Below are 14,199 nucleotides of genomic sequence, written 5' to 3' on the forward strand. Positions count from 1 at the left end.
CTCCAGTGGTAGTGTTGACAGGGGATGTGTTTCGACGACTCATTCTCTTGTGCACAAATATTCGAGGGAAGAAACTCCATGTGGGTGAATATTTCAGCGGAGGTTAACCTAACGGTGACGGACATGGAAACTTAGTATGTGCGCAGGGCACAGGTAATCTTGTTGGGTCAGGTATGGTCTTATAAAATGGTTTAAAAATACTCTGGAATCAGAACAGAACCTATCAAGAAAATCACAAAACCACGCAAATCATGTACCAGATATCATTTATTCAAGTGAACTTTCTTACAAAACAAATCAGAGTGAGAAGATAGGTATAATCGGCCTCCATTGATGTAACAAGTCTCTTACACTACTGTTTCGTATTTTGTATAAGAGTTTTCAGCCTCTGTGCTGCTCCGTCTACCGTGTACTGGCCCTGTTTTATCGCCATGACTACCTTAGATACAGGAATGTCACTTTTCTTCATCACTGCGCTCAGGTCCACTCCAGGGAAACGCTTCTTTAAATCGTTCAGGATTTGATCAGACTTTCTTTGTGTCCCCTTCGCTTTCGTAGCTGTGGTAACAGTGTTTTCTCTGTTTTCCTTATACTTCTGAAACCTTGCTTCGTTTGCAAGCATCGTGTCCTTGCCATACGCGTGAGCGCGGTAGCAGATTTTAATATCCCATTGGAAGCGTTCCTTTTTCAGATCCTCGCAGAACTGAGGTTTAATTTCCACCGGTCCGTTCCACTTGGATCCTGGAAAAGTTTTCTTCTTCTTGGGTTTTCCTGCACAGTAACTGTTGACGTCGTCGTTTAACTGTTGAAAAGCTTCCAGCTCGTCTTGAAAGTCCGGCCCTGCTGCCCGTATCTTACTCCACAGACTTCTGTTGAAGTGATCGTACAGCTGATAGTCGACCCAGCTCGAGTTCCGGTGGTTCTGGAGTTGTTGTTCCGTGTACATCGATTGTGGCTTAGAGTACCTGAAAACACAACAATCAACAGCTGTAGATTAACAACACTAGAGCAGCTTTTATCATAATGGTAAGCACAGCATGATGTAGAATTTGTCATGGATTTGCGAATGATTAAGGCCATATGAAACAAAAAGGTTATCACTATCTAAAGCATACTACTAGTAAACTTTTTCCTAGAGAAAAGGCCGTTTTCGCTGAGAAATGCCTCTGGCAGGTATACATTTCTGATTTGCCAGGGATGCTATTGGGTCACATGTGACCATTTTGTGTGAAAACCAATAAGCGCGTGAATGCCATCCACAACATTGTCATTAAGTCAGTGTGGTCTTATAATAAAAGCATATAAATGATACAGACCCTGTAGCGTACTGTTAGATAACTGCGTAACATTACAACCTCATATAAGGGCACCACACTAAGGTAAGGTATAAAGTAGATTATGTAACCCCCTCACTTTTGTTCATTCCTGGGCTGTCTGTCGTACAGAATGTTGTAGAACGACCAACACATCAGGCGTCGGAGTAAGACTAGCGACGCGTCGAAGTACTCCAGGATGAGGATCAGGGGAAAGTCACTGTCGAGTTGGGAGATGAACTTTCTCACTTCTTCTCTGTCTTGGTTGAAGCGGTCCTTCCACCCTAAAGGAAACACGTTGTGAACAGTAATGATTTGATTACGAGAGATAATTGCAGAATAACTGTTGGTTCTCTATATCGGAAAATATTACTCTAAGAGAAAAGACTATGACTAGTATGTGTAAATACTCCGATGTAACCAATTGATACGTTACCATCTAGATTAGGCTCCCAGAAAAGAATAGAAATGGTGGAATTAACATTGCAACACGTTGTGAAGCCATAAGAAACACTTACTTCATAACACTGCAACAGTGGGGTTCAAGTGCTGCCAAACTGACCACGCCAACGGCTCTAGAGCTTTTGGTGTTGTGGTTTGCACGTTGGATTTGTAATCTGCCTCCCCGGGTTTGATCCCGGGTGTCGGCATGTTTGTTTCTTTCTGTTCTGACTCGCCCCTCTGAATTCTTACAACACATATACCTACTTTTCAAACATGAAAATATGTAGTACATTGAGGGTATATCAACACCTACCTAAGACATAAGATTGAAGGTTTTTGGTCATTGATACCGGTTTCTTCTTCGCCTTTTTCGAACCTTCATACAGCCAGGGGTTGTCCAGATATTTTCCCAAAGGGTTTTTTTCGGTCAGCAAGGCAAACCTTTTGTCCCTAAAGAATGTAGCGATGAAATAACGTTTTCATCAAATGAATACGTATAGTCAGGCAGTAGCATGGGCGGTTGAAAGTCCAATGTTGGACGATTGAACCAAAATAAGATAACAATGGAAATAAGGCTTTGAAAAAAAAACGAAAAATAAAAGGAATCGAGGAAAATGAAATAGAAAATATTGAAAATTAAGGACATTAAAAATAACTCTAGATGATTACATAAAACACAAATAAAATAAGATCAACTGAAGATCAATGACCCCTAATATGTTTAACCCTATATAGACCAGGCTTTTTTGGGATTCCTGGCACCAGGGGGGGTGGCTCTTTTAACCCCCCTTCGTAATTTCAAAACGGGTTGGGTTACGATCACCAAATTTGGAGGGGATGATGTACTAGTAAAGTTTTATATTTTCTGTAATTTTGGTATCGTTATGACGTAATATGAGGTAATTATGACGTCATAATGTCATTTTTTGGGCTAAAATCGTCAAAATATGAAATTTCCGCTATACTTAAATGTATTGAACAAAATGATGACTATAAAGCTTATCTTATTGGTGTCTAAGTCTGCCAAGTCTTTTTTTGCCATTGACGACGACACTGACGTCTATATGACATCAAAAAATGACGTCATTTGTCCGCCATCTTGGATCGACAAGCTTGAATTTTTTAAGATACGACTTTTTCGACATATAACCCCAAAACCCAAAAGAAATGGACTAAAAATGATCAAGTGATTGTGTTTTGCAAGAAAATAAAAGATTTTGACGGTATTTGAGTAAAATTACATGTATTTATGTCGAAAATGACATTGTCCGCCATCTTGGATTTTGACCCATGACATCATCAAATTAGCATACATTATAAATATTTAATTAGAAATGTAACTTGACATTACACAGGATGTTAATGATATAGATAAACAAGTTTGATCTAGCAATAAAACCATGAAATCCCATAATTCAAACTGAAATTAGTAAATTTGGGAAAATATGACTTTCAGAAACCCGTTGCCATGGCAACACGAAAAATGACAAACTAAATTTTTTTTCGCAGAATTGTTGATAACAATATTTGGGGAAAAGTCACCAAGTTTCGTAGTTCTAGCACACGTCGTTCGCCAGTTATACGACTTCAAAGTTGGCGCCAGCACTTTTAGCCCCCCCCCCTGGTCTGGATAGGGTTATTAAAGGGTTTGTCTTTAGACAGATCCTGACTGTCCATCATTTTTAGCAGTTCAGCCAATGATATCGCAGCAATTAGCGATTCGACCAATCACCGAAGAGATCTCCATTATGTCTTTGTGCTGCAGTTTTGCATGTTGACGGATGTGAGGAGGGTCATGGGGTGGGTCTACAAAGAGAACACATTGTCAGCTGATACATACCTGTGGAAGTAGAAGAAACACGACTTGAGATGACTGAACGGTTCCCGGAGAATGGCGATGAACTGTGTATCCGGCGCCATGAGCTTGTGTAACTTGACCCTGTCGTACACAGTGTGATATACCAGCAGGTTGTACTCATCCACGTTCTGCTTCATCAGTATTTTGTTGGTCATGCCTTCCGGGAATCCTAATTTCACACTTAAACATTTCCTGGAATTACAAAATTCAACGGATTATTCCAAATTTCAGAGAATATATATCGTCTCATGCTGCTAAACCACAAATATGCAACAGATACTGTTATACTACCAGAACATATTGTCAAAAGTAATAAAAATGAAAAGAGAGAAGTTACAGTAGAAAAAAACGTTTTGAAAAGTGAAAGGATGAAATTATTCCTCACTTAGGCAGTACGAAGTTCAGTCCGTGTTCGTAGCCGAACCTCTGCAGAATACAGGCTGTGGTTTGAGACCCTGCCTTTTGCACCTGGACAGAAATGCACTGTGAGACGTTTTGAGAGTCTACTCAAGGGACTCTCAGAATGGCAACGTCAAATGTAGATTCACAAGTAAGTACATGTAATCTAAATACAAGTCTATCTCACCTTCATAAATGCAATACTTTTCTTCATCTTGCACTGTGGATTGAAACCATTGGTGCCGCCATGTGCATTTAAAACACGATTTTCAACTGCGGCTTCGTTGATTACGGCATCGTCTCTCCATTCTTTTGTGACTCTACAGGATAGACATAGGCTGGTAATGTGAGATATGGTTGAGACCTAGAATTCGTAAACTCAGTTGGGAATAGAACAAACGTTGTCAATAGTGTAGCAAGTATCGAAATCTATAACGCTACAAAATAAGATAAAGGGAGATATTTGTTTGATTCACCCATGGAATTGTGAAAGATTTCAGCGGAAAAATATCTGGTGCAAGGATGTCGAAAAATGTTGACAGCCATTTTGGAAGAACAGTATTTACATGTATTTTACTAGGCAACGGAAATATTTCGTAGATTTCTTCGTCTAAAAAAATGGGATACATGTACTCATTTTTGGTACAGGAAACTAGGCATAATTGCACCGGTACAATTTGATATGACTAGATTTGTGTACCTAAATATATGTACAGGTACACGGGTTTAGGAACTGACCAGGACCTATATCAAGTATATGTAGCTTTTTTAGTGATAAATTCTCATTACTGTATAAGGAATTACATATTTGAACCTGAAAACAGTTTCAGTTTTAACTGTCAGATTATCACAATTGTCATCGTTGATTTGGGACATACGTATCTGTAGTCTTAAGCACACTGCCTTTAGTTTCTTAATACTCCTGTCGCAATCGCCCGAGCCTCGCTTGTAATAATAACTTTATTGCACAACAATTGTACAAGGTACATATTGCTTATATGTGACAGGGATACGCGCAACCCTCTGTCGATCTTAACCATATCCTGATGGGGGGGGGGGGGGTCAAAGTGCCTGCGCCAACATTGACGTCGTATAACTGCCGAACGACGTGTGCTAGGACTACGAAACTTGGTGGCTTTTCCTAAAATATTGTTAGCAACAATTCTTCGAAAAAAATTTTAGTTTGCGATTTTTCGTGTTGCCATAGCAACGGGTTTCTGACAGGAATATTTTACCAAATTTACTAATTTCAGTTTGAATTGTGGGATTTCATAGTTTTATTGCTAAACCAAACTTGTTTATCTATATCATAAGATCCTGTGTAATTTTAAGTTACATTTATAATTAATTATTCATAATTTATGCTAATTTGATGACGTCATGACTAAAATATGACATTATGACGTCATAATTACGTCATATTACGACGTCAAAAGAGCCCCCCCCCCCCGCCCCAGGTATCCCAAAAAAGCCCGGTCTGGATAGGGTTAAATATAGCCGATCTTCGATTCCATCGATACGCCCGAAGATCGTAGATAATGTTACAGGGGTATAAGGTATAGGTGTTTAGGTCTGGACTTGTACCTAAACAATTTATAGGTATAGGTCTGGGTGTTTCGGTACACAGCCCTAGACATAACGATCACCTGACATCTGAATCGTCTTGTATCGCATCCACCCCGCGAAGATTTGTGTCTGCAGAAGACGATCTCGCCGTTCCTTGTCGACTTATCTGTAACAGAAGCTTTTCTAACCTTTATTAAGTTGAAATTTAGGAATTCCTTCTTTGTAAAACGGACTATTACTGTACCGCCACCAAAATCATTTGTGTCTTGCAGTTTTATTTTTTCTCTCTCAAGTTTGCGTTTTCTGGAGCAATGGAAATTGTTTTGTGGATAAATGTCAAAAAGTGAAAGTTTGCTTACTCCAAGATTGTGATACAGTAGAACGAAGGTAAGGATGATTAGAGCCGTCGAAGCTGTTCCTATCTTCTTCTTACATGAAAAATTCCACATGACCATCTGTAAGGAAATATTTCAGTTAAAACCACTGCAGAAATATTTGAAAAAGACATTCTATAGCAAAATGTATAACCGTACGTGGGGTCAAGAAGATTCAAAGGATCGCAAAACAGTTTAAGACAAAACTGTGTCACTGTGTCATATCAGCAGTATGTTGTACCTTTTTTCTCCAAGCAGAGGTTGGTGGGGAAAATCGTAGCCTTTTTCTTCAGTTATCCACTAAAGGGGGGGTGGGGTGTGTGTGCTAAAAAGACATCACAAAGCACGGTTATCTCCCATCCACCCCTGCTTGGTGAATAACTTCTTGAACACTCGAGTCAAAGCAAATTTATACAGTAGTGTATTGTCAATAGTAATGCCAGAGCAGACGCTGACCTCCCTCCGTGGTTCTTGAGTGGCTAGAATACGCATTGTCGACTGGACGATCAGGCAATACGCTGCACAAACTCGCACCTAATACGCTTGCCCTGGGGAACGTCTAGGTTGTGCACCGTTTCTATAACAGAGTAAATTTTATCAGTTAAAACATGAGAATTGCTTACAGTCTTGTAGACAGACAGGTCCTGTAGAGTGTGTTTTCAGCCCCTACCAGGGAAAATGTCTACGTACGTATACCAATTTCGGCACATCATTAAGGTTGGGTCACACATGCGTATATATTCAAGTCCGTTTGAGGTGCGTATGAAGCTCTTAGTCTCTACCAAGCTCCACAGGTCGTGGGAAAAATAGTACAAATTGGACAAATATAGATACATGACATGCCAGATGAGCTAGCTGACCGAGAAGTATGGTTGGCGACCCAGCTAACTCGTCTGACATGTTACCTGTTTACGTTTGTTCAATTTCTATTATTTTTCCAACGACCTGTGGGGCCTGGTGGAGGTAAATACTCCCATGCGCGCCTCACACGGACTTAAATATATACGCATGTGTGACCCCACCTTTAGGCTCCTTGGGTGGATGGACCGGTGTGACAGCGATTTCGCCCCCCGGGATTTCGCCCCCCCCCCCCCGGGGGCGAAATCACTAGCGATCTCGCCCCCCCGGGGCGAAATCACTAGCGATCTCGCCCTCCCCGGCTAGTGATCTCGCCCCCCTACCTCGCCCCCCTTTAGCGATTTCGCCCCCCCCCCCCCAAAACGGGTTTACATGACATTTTAGAAGTTGACTGGTATAAATCACAAAATGCAGTTTCAGAATGATATAAGTACACGAGTTTGATACATAACTCCATTCATAGTATCAATATTAACGTAATTACATGGTAATAAGATAGTTGAACTTGTTTCAGACAAGGAGGGTTGGGTCCCTTGTATTCCCATTATTGCATTTACCTGAGTCTTGACATAAGATGTATTTCATTGTATTCACCTGTCCTCAAGCAACCTATATATCTCCAATATGAAGTCTCTACCATGAAGTGACCACAAAAGAACTATGTAATGTCTTTATTAATTATGCAAATATTAGGTATTAATTAGAATAACGCACATTTTGGTATTTGCACCTGGCCAAGGGATATCTTCACCTCCAACATGACTGTTTTTTCTAGTATTTAGGAACTGATGCATTTACCCGTGTTTCTTAAGACTGGTACTTTACCAGTGTTTGCGTAGCATTTAGCAACAGCTATATCAACTTGCGCGTAGATAGTGTTTATAATGAGAAACTATTATTCACGTGTGTTTTTGTTAATGCTTTGGAATTGTTTCCAGCACAAGAAAGAAAACACTGTGACAATTTTTTTTTATTGAAATACATGTAAAAATACAAATAAACGGACGAGGACAAAGTGACGGTGGACTCAAGTTACATTCAACTTATATTAACGCCGCCACTTATACAAGGATTGTAAATAATAAATTAAACAGGACAATAATAAATAGATACGGTGACAAATTGAAAACATATAGCTGACGTATTCCGTACCATAGACGGTGTTGATTTATACGTTCGCAGTAGCGCTGTTTTTTGCCACCTCAGCTGCAAAAATTGTCTTTTTCATTTCAATGTCATGTTTGCACCGAACAATATAGTATCGACTTTCGAGGTATGACATCTTACGGTACGGTAATAAGGTACCATATAGGTACCAGGTAACACACCATATACGTTACTCCTCAGGTGCAGTATAGTACCAGGTAGTGCACCTGTAATATGTAGTAACCAGCTGCTCTTGGGGTGGGGGGGGGGGGCGAAAACGCTAAAGGGGGGCGAAAACGCTAGTGATCTCGCCCCCCGGGAGGGCGAGATCGCCGGGGGGGCGAGATCGCTGTCACACCTGTCTTACAAAGCGCATTGTGAATTGCGCATGAGACATGCACCGTGTATTTACGTGCGTAAGCCAGCTCTAGTGTGACAGGCAACAATGTGTCTTTTTTTTGCCTTGCCGCGCATGGCGCGGCATGGCTATGTGCCCACTATTTTCTTGGTTGGTTCAATGGTTCAATGGTTCAAGCAATGTTAACCCAGCCCTTCCAAAGGCCCTTCCAAAGGCCCTTCCCAGTTCTCTTTCTCGAGGACAAACTTACGGCTTAGGCGACCAACAGTACATCCCCGTCAAGCTTTATACCTCCATTTTACGCATTTGAGAACAGTTGTGGTCGGTACTGAAAGCCTCTTAACATCTGGTTACATCGAATGAATGAAGCGTTCGTATGGTTATATTTCAGATCCATTGGAGTAGAATATAATCAAGTGAATTATTTCGAATAATAATTTGCATTACCTATTCATTAAGATGAAATAAATGCCTAATTAGACCAATGCATTGCACGTGAATATATAAGTAGGCAATGACGTCATCGAAGCGTCTCAAGAACGTTTGACTAGGTATTCCAACGCTACCACGAAAACCCTCTGCCGTACGGCGATCCGTAAATTTACTACCATCTTCCCACACCCGCGGTACAAAAACTATCCGGTTCTAGAGGCAAATTTACCCATCAAAATAAAGGATATAAGTTTCTCTTTCTTGTGATGTTTCGCCGTCTTAGACCGCAGCAGAATGAAAGTTGTACCATTTGAAAGAGCACATTTCAAGCTTTAAAATGATGCCTGGAACATAAAAATTTTTCGGGAGATAAAAGTCAATTTGAAAGGACTTGTCGATCTTTAATGATAAAAATCACCGAACGAATTTTATTTTTTCTTCTTGTTCCTGGTGCCAAAATGACGACAAAAAACAGGGCTACGTTTTGATGTTATCGGCAAGTTTCTATCATACACAAAGGCGAAGCGCCGAGCTGTTTTCCCCGACGATCGCCCCGATTTGGCCGAGCGGCGGCGCCGCGCGATCCTGACGCGCCAAATTTTGGGCCGCGTGCCCCTCAGAAACGGAGGATATGTGACTGAAGCGGCACAAATAGAACCTTTTTTGACGCTATGGATGAAGAATTTCAAGGTAAAATACTTGATACAATTTGTAGTGTTTGGGGGAGGGGGCATGTTGAAGAAAATGTGCTTTTGAATAATTTTTTCTCAAGTCAATCCAAGCAATATAATTTCTATGCAGTGTTTCTTTATCCATGTTTTAGTCATGAAACTTACATGTATGTAAAATGTTTCTTAGCAATTATGTCTTATTAATTATTCTTAGTTTATTGCTTTCTTTAGTATAATTTACATATGGATCATTGATTGGCCTGTTGTGTACTACTAGTATTTTTGCATTTTTTTTTCACTTGTTGAACTTGAGGCACCATGGTAACTTGAGTTACCTATGCCCAATTTTTAAGAAAATATCAATTGTATTTTAAATGTCGTCGTTACTGTTGGTGTGAATCATCTCTTGCCTCGTTCCAAGACTAAAATACCATTTTGTATTTTTTTCACTTGTTGAACTTGAGGCACCGTGCCCCCCGGATAGGGGTCAGCCGGGTAACCTATGCCCAAATTTTTCAAAACGCTAATGGCATTTTTGTCAACGTGAAAAATTAGTGCAACCAGATTGTGTATTTTTTGTCAGATTGTGCCAAGGGTTTTTCTGGTGTAGCAAAAATCATAAATCTGTACTTACCTGCAATATTATACTCTTGTCTCTACTATCAGCCAGGTTCCTACCGACCGGGCGAGGTTGTCGCAGTTGGTACTGAGGTTCAGTCGCAGAAGATGGCTCAAAAACAGTGACACTTACCTCCTTCCATCTTGTTGCAGGTATTTATCTACTTAATCAATGATAATAAGTTAATCTATTCCTTACCCCAACTTGCCTTTCTTTCTTTATTGAATTCTTTATTTCATTATTGGATCATTCTGATTCTTTTGTCACAAGAAAGAAAGAAGTCATAAGTCATAAGAAAGATCATGATGTAGATGAACATCAGACGTGGTACTGGAGTAGGTCGTCATCCCCTCAGATGGAAGAACATTATCACCATGGTAGACATGTTAATCATGAAACTCAATTTTGTTTTTCAGGTGGAGTGTAGATTGCACCAAGTACCAGATGTAGCTGATATAAGACTGGAGAGCGGAGCGGAGATATTGAATGGTAGAGGTCAAACATAATGTTGACAAGTTGTGCAGCCAGTGCTATTAGCATTAAGTTTATTAAAGAATACTGTTGCTACCAGTAACCACAGAAAATGATAAGTAAGCCTGTTGTTTTTGTAAAAAGTAGTTTACATTGCATTATACTATTTATAGTATTGATTAAATAAGGAGAAGTACATGTACCTGCAAGTACATCAAAGGAAATCTGTGTCGATTTTATGTATCCTGAAGACTGAGCCTTTGACCTTGAAAAATATTGAACTTGTCCTAATAAATTTAGTGTTTACACAATGTCTACCTATTGATATTTTATCTCTTATTAGTACAAACATCTGTCTTCTATATTTTATTATCCAAGTGTTAAGTTGTACTGTTGATACAGTGTAACATCATGGCTCAACATGAAAATAATTCGACATATTCACACACTTACCTTTCACCTTGACCAAGTTTACCTTGTTATAAGGCAATTAATATTGCTGATATTCTATAGATGTGACATTGTTGGTAATATAAGTTACCATAATGTTGTTTACATTGCAAAAGTATATGAAGCATGATATTTAATCTTCTACAATGCGACTCAACTGGTGCAAAAAACACCATTGACTGTAACCCAAAATGTGAACTTTTAAACCCAAATTTACTTATTTCTTAAAGAATTACAGGTAAGATTACAATTATTGTGTTATAGGACACCAGTGGGTGCTGTTATGTGTAAAATATTGAAAGACAGGGTTGTCCCTGTCAAGAGATACAAGTGTGTGAACTTTGGAGGATTTTTCCTTCTCCAGGGATCAAAGGTCACGGTACCACCTGTGTAATTTGTTGTAAAATGCATACTTCGACCCTGTGTAAAAGCATAATAAAATGACATGAATGTTCAGAACTCTGTGGAGTGATTCTATGTAGTACATATTACAGGGAAATAAGATAAAACAAGCTTTACAGCCTTTACTTACCTTTTCATCACCCCTCAAAGGTATTTTTTTTGGATTTTCATCGTTTATCGCGCAGCCGGCCATATCTCAGGGTAGGTTTTGGCAACTTTGTGGAGCCATATCTCAGCAACCCTTCAAGATATTTGCTTCATTTAAAAAGCATTTTACTCCTCTTGGTTAGCTCTTTCAGAAACAGTAAAAACAGTCATTGTATTGTGTTTTTGCCAAGGCACAGCATTTTGCCTTGCCGGGCTTGAAGTGCTGACCTACTTTTTCCTGACGATATCCCTAACACGCGGCAAGGCACAACTTTTTAAAAAAGATTTCTTGTTTGTGTTGTGCTGTTTTGTGACATGTATTGTCATATCTACTTTAGACTGTGTCCTAATGTGGTGCCCTGTCATGTCTTGGCTGGTCGTACGGCTTGCTTTTGTCGCTACGTTTTTTGAAACGCCCGGGGCCACCAGAGACAACGCTCACAAACAATCAGGGCAAGTTGGCATCTGCCACAACACAAGTCGGCACCATACTGACTCAGCACGCAAATTATGTATTTTCGGCTCGAAGAATGATAATTTTATCGATCAATATTGATGAATGGGCATGAATTGTCCCAGGTTATGAGTTGTCCTGACACATACATTTTAATGCTCTCACACTCATATACATACAAACGCACAAGGCACGTACGTATGCACAGACACACATACACACACGATGTCACACAGAATAAGTATACACAGACCCCACACACTTTCAAATATAGGTACTACGTGGTCTTCAAGCAAACCCTATGGTAGCATTAGATAGTATCAAAAGCTGGCAAAGGGGTGAAGCCGGCCTAGTAGTGTGTATGGCTACGAGTAGTATACAGACTCTTAGGTGGGCTTCACTCCTCTGCCAGCTTTTGATGCTATCTTATACAGTGGGATCTGCTTGGGGATTACTACGTGGTGACTGTCTGGGTCTCGCTAACTGAAATTATAGCACCACAAGTTGGCCAACACCATGACACACCTCCACCAGTCTTTCAAAGTAATAAGCCGTGTTACGTTGGGTACACAATGACGCTTATCGAAAGAAAGTTTTAAAAACAGATGGCTTCTCACAGAGTTAAACCAATGATGTTGTATAACCTGCTTGGTAAAACAGATAGCCTGAGAGGAAAAGTTGTACATAAAACAGGTAAAGAGGTGGAAATTGTGGACAAGTTGTGGAGACGTGCCTACCTTGTGTAGATGTCACTGAGGATGATTTGTTGGGTACTAGGTATGTGGCAACTCAAAAAGAATTTTAAACTCTGGATGGACCGGTTTGGTCACATTAGTATGCAAATTTGTTCGTACGAACTGTCAGCTGTCTATATGTAAGCATGCAATTTTCTCCGTCACTTTTTTCTTGTAATTTTTAGTTTAGTAATGTAGAGTAGTTTAGAGTTAGTAATGTGAAGATGTGCACAGGGCACAGGTAATCTTGTTGGGTCAGGTATGGTCTTATGATATGTTTTACAAATACTCTGGAATCAGGACGGAACCTATCGAGAAAATCACAAAGCCACGTAAACCATGTAATAAATACCATATATTCAAATGAATTTTCTTTCAAAACAAATCAGAATGAGAAGAAAGATATGATCGACCCCCTTGAAAATACATTTAACGATTCTCTTACACTACTGTTTCGTATTTTGTATAAGAGTTTTCAGCCTCTGTGCTGCTCCGTCTACCGTGTACTGGCCCTGTTTTATCGCCGTGACTACCTTAGATACAGGAATGCCACTTTTCGTCATCACTGCGATCAGGTCTACTCCAGGGAAACGCTTCTTTAAATCGTTCAGGATTTGATCAGACTTTCTTTGTGTCCCCTTCGCTTTCGTAGCTGTGGTAACAGAGTTTTCTTTGTTTTCCTTATACTTCTGAAACCTTGCTTCGTTTGCAAGCATCTTGTCCTTGCCATACGCGTGAGCGCGGTGGCAGATTTTATTATCCCATTGCAGGCGTTCCTTTTTCAGATCCTCGCAGAACTGAGGTTTAATTTCCACCGGTCCGTTCCACTTGGATCCTGGAAAAGTTTTCATCTTCTTAGGTTTTCCCGCACAGTAGCTGTTGACGTCGTGGTTTAACTGTTGAAAAGCTTCCAGCTCGTCTTGAAAGTCCGGCCCTGCTGCCTGTATCTTACTCCACAGACTTCTGTTGAAATGATCGTACAGCTGATAGTCGACCCAGCTGATGTTCCGGTGGTTCTGGAGTTGTTGTTCGGTGTACATCGACAGTGGCTTAGAGTACCTGAAAACACAACCATGAAAATTTAAAAAATTAACAACACACTACACACCAGATTTTATAATTATGAGAGGTAAGCACAGCATCATGTAGAATTGGATTTGAAATGATTCAGGTTATATAAAAAAAGCTTATCACTATCTTAAGCATACTCTACTTTTTAGTAGAGGAAAAACCTTCTTCGCTAAGAAATCGAATTTTTAAATCCTAACATGGCAAGTAGACGATGCCCCCTAACTCTGGAGAGCAGATCCTCTGGCAGGTATAAAATTCAAATTAGTCAGGGATGCTATTGGCTCACATGTGACCATTTTTGGGGAAAACGCACATGCTATTTATCAAATTAAGTCATGGTAGCCTTACAAGGAAAGCAAATAAGTGATACAGACACTGTTAGCATATTGTTGGATAACTGCGTAACATCACAACCTCATATAAGTACACGTA

At 40.0% G+C, this 14,199-nt stretch overlaps 2 protein-coding genes across 2 annotated transcripts in view; one reads left to right on the forward strand and one right to left on the reverse strand.

Annotated features, from left to right (window-relative positions):
• Nucleotides 1-14,199, forward strand: part of LOC118420471 (galactose-3-O-sulfotransferase 2-like) — a 29,605-nt gene that overhangs the window by 1,012 nt on the left and 14,394 nt on the right. The window lies entirely within an intron of this gene.
• On the reverse strand, nucleotides 250-12,792 carry LOC118420462 (galactose-3-O-sulfotransferase 2-like). The gene is made up of 10 exons (XM_035827280.1): nucleotides 12,700-12,792; nucleotides 6,411-6,531; nucleotides 5,940-6,035; nucleotides 5,661-5,746; nucleotides 4,202-4,334; nucleotides 4,001-4,083; nucleotides 3,598-3,807; nucleotides 2,071-2,207; nucleotides 1,414-1,597; nucleotides 250-965 (listed from the first exon to the last, which is right to left on the reverse strand). The coding sequence occupies exons 2-10, from the start codon at nucleotides 6,444-6,446 to the stop codon at nucleotides 353-355; spliced, it is 1,578 nt and encodes a 525-aa protein (XP_035683173.1). The 5' UTR covers nucleotides 6,447-6,531; nucleotides 12,700-12,792; the 3' UTR covers nucleotides 250-352.

Source organism: Branchiostoma floridae, chromosome 8 (genome assembly GCF_000003815.2).
Source record: "Branchiostoma floridae strain S238N-H82 chromosome 8, Bfl_VNyyK, whole genome shotgun sequence".
Lineage (NCBI taxonomy): Eukaryota > Metazoa > Chordata > Leptocardii > Amphioxiformes > Branchiostomatidae > Branchiostoma > Branchiostoma floridae.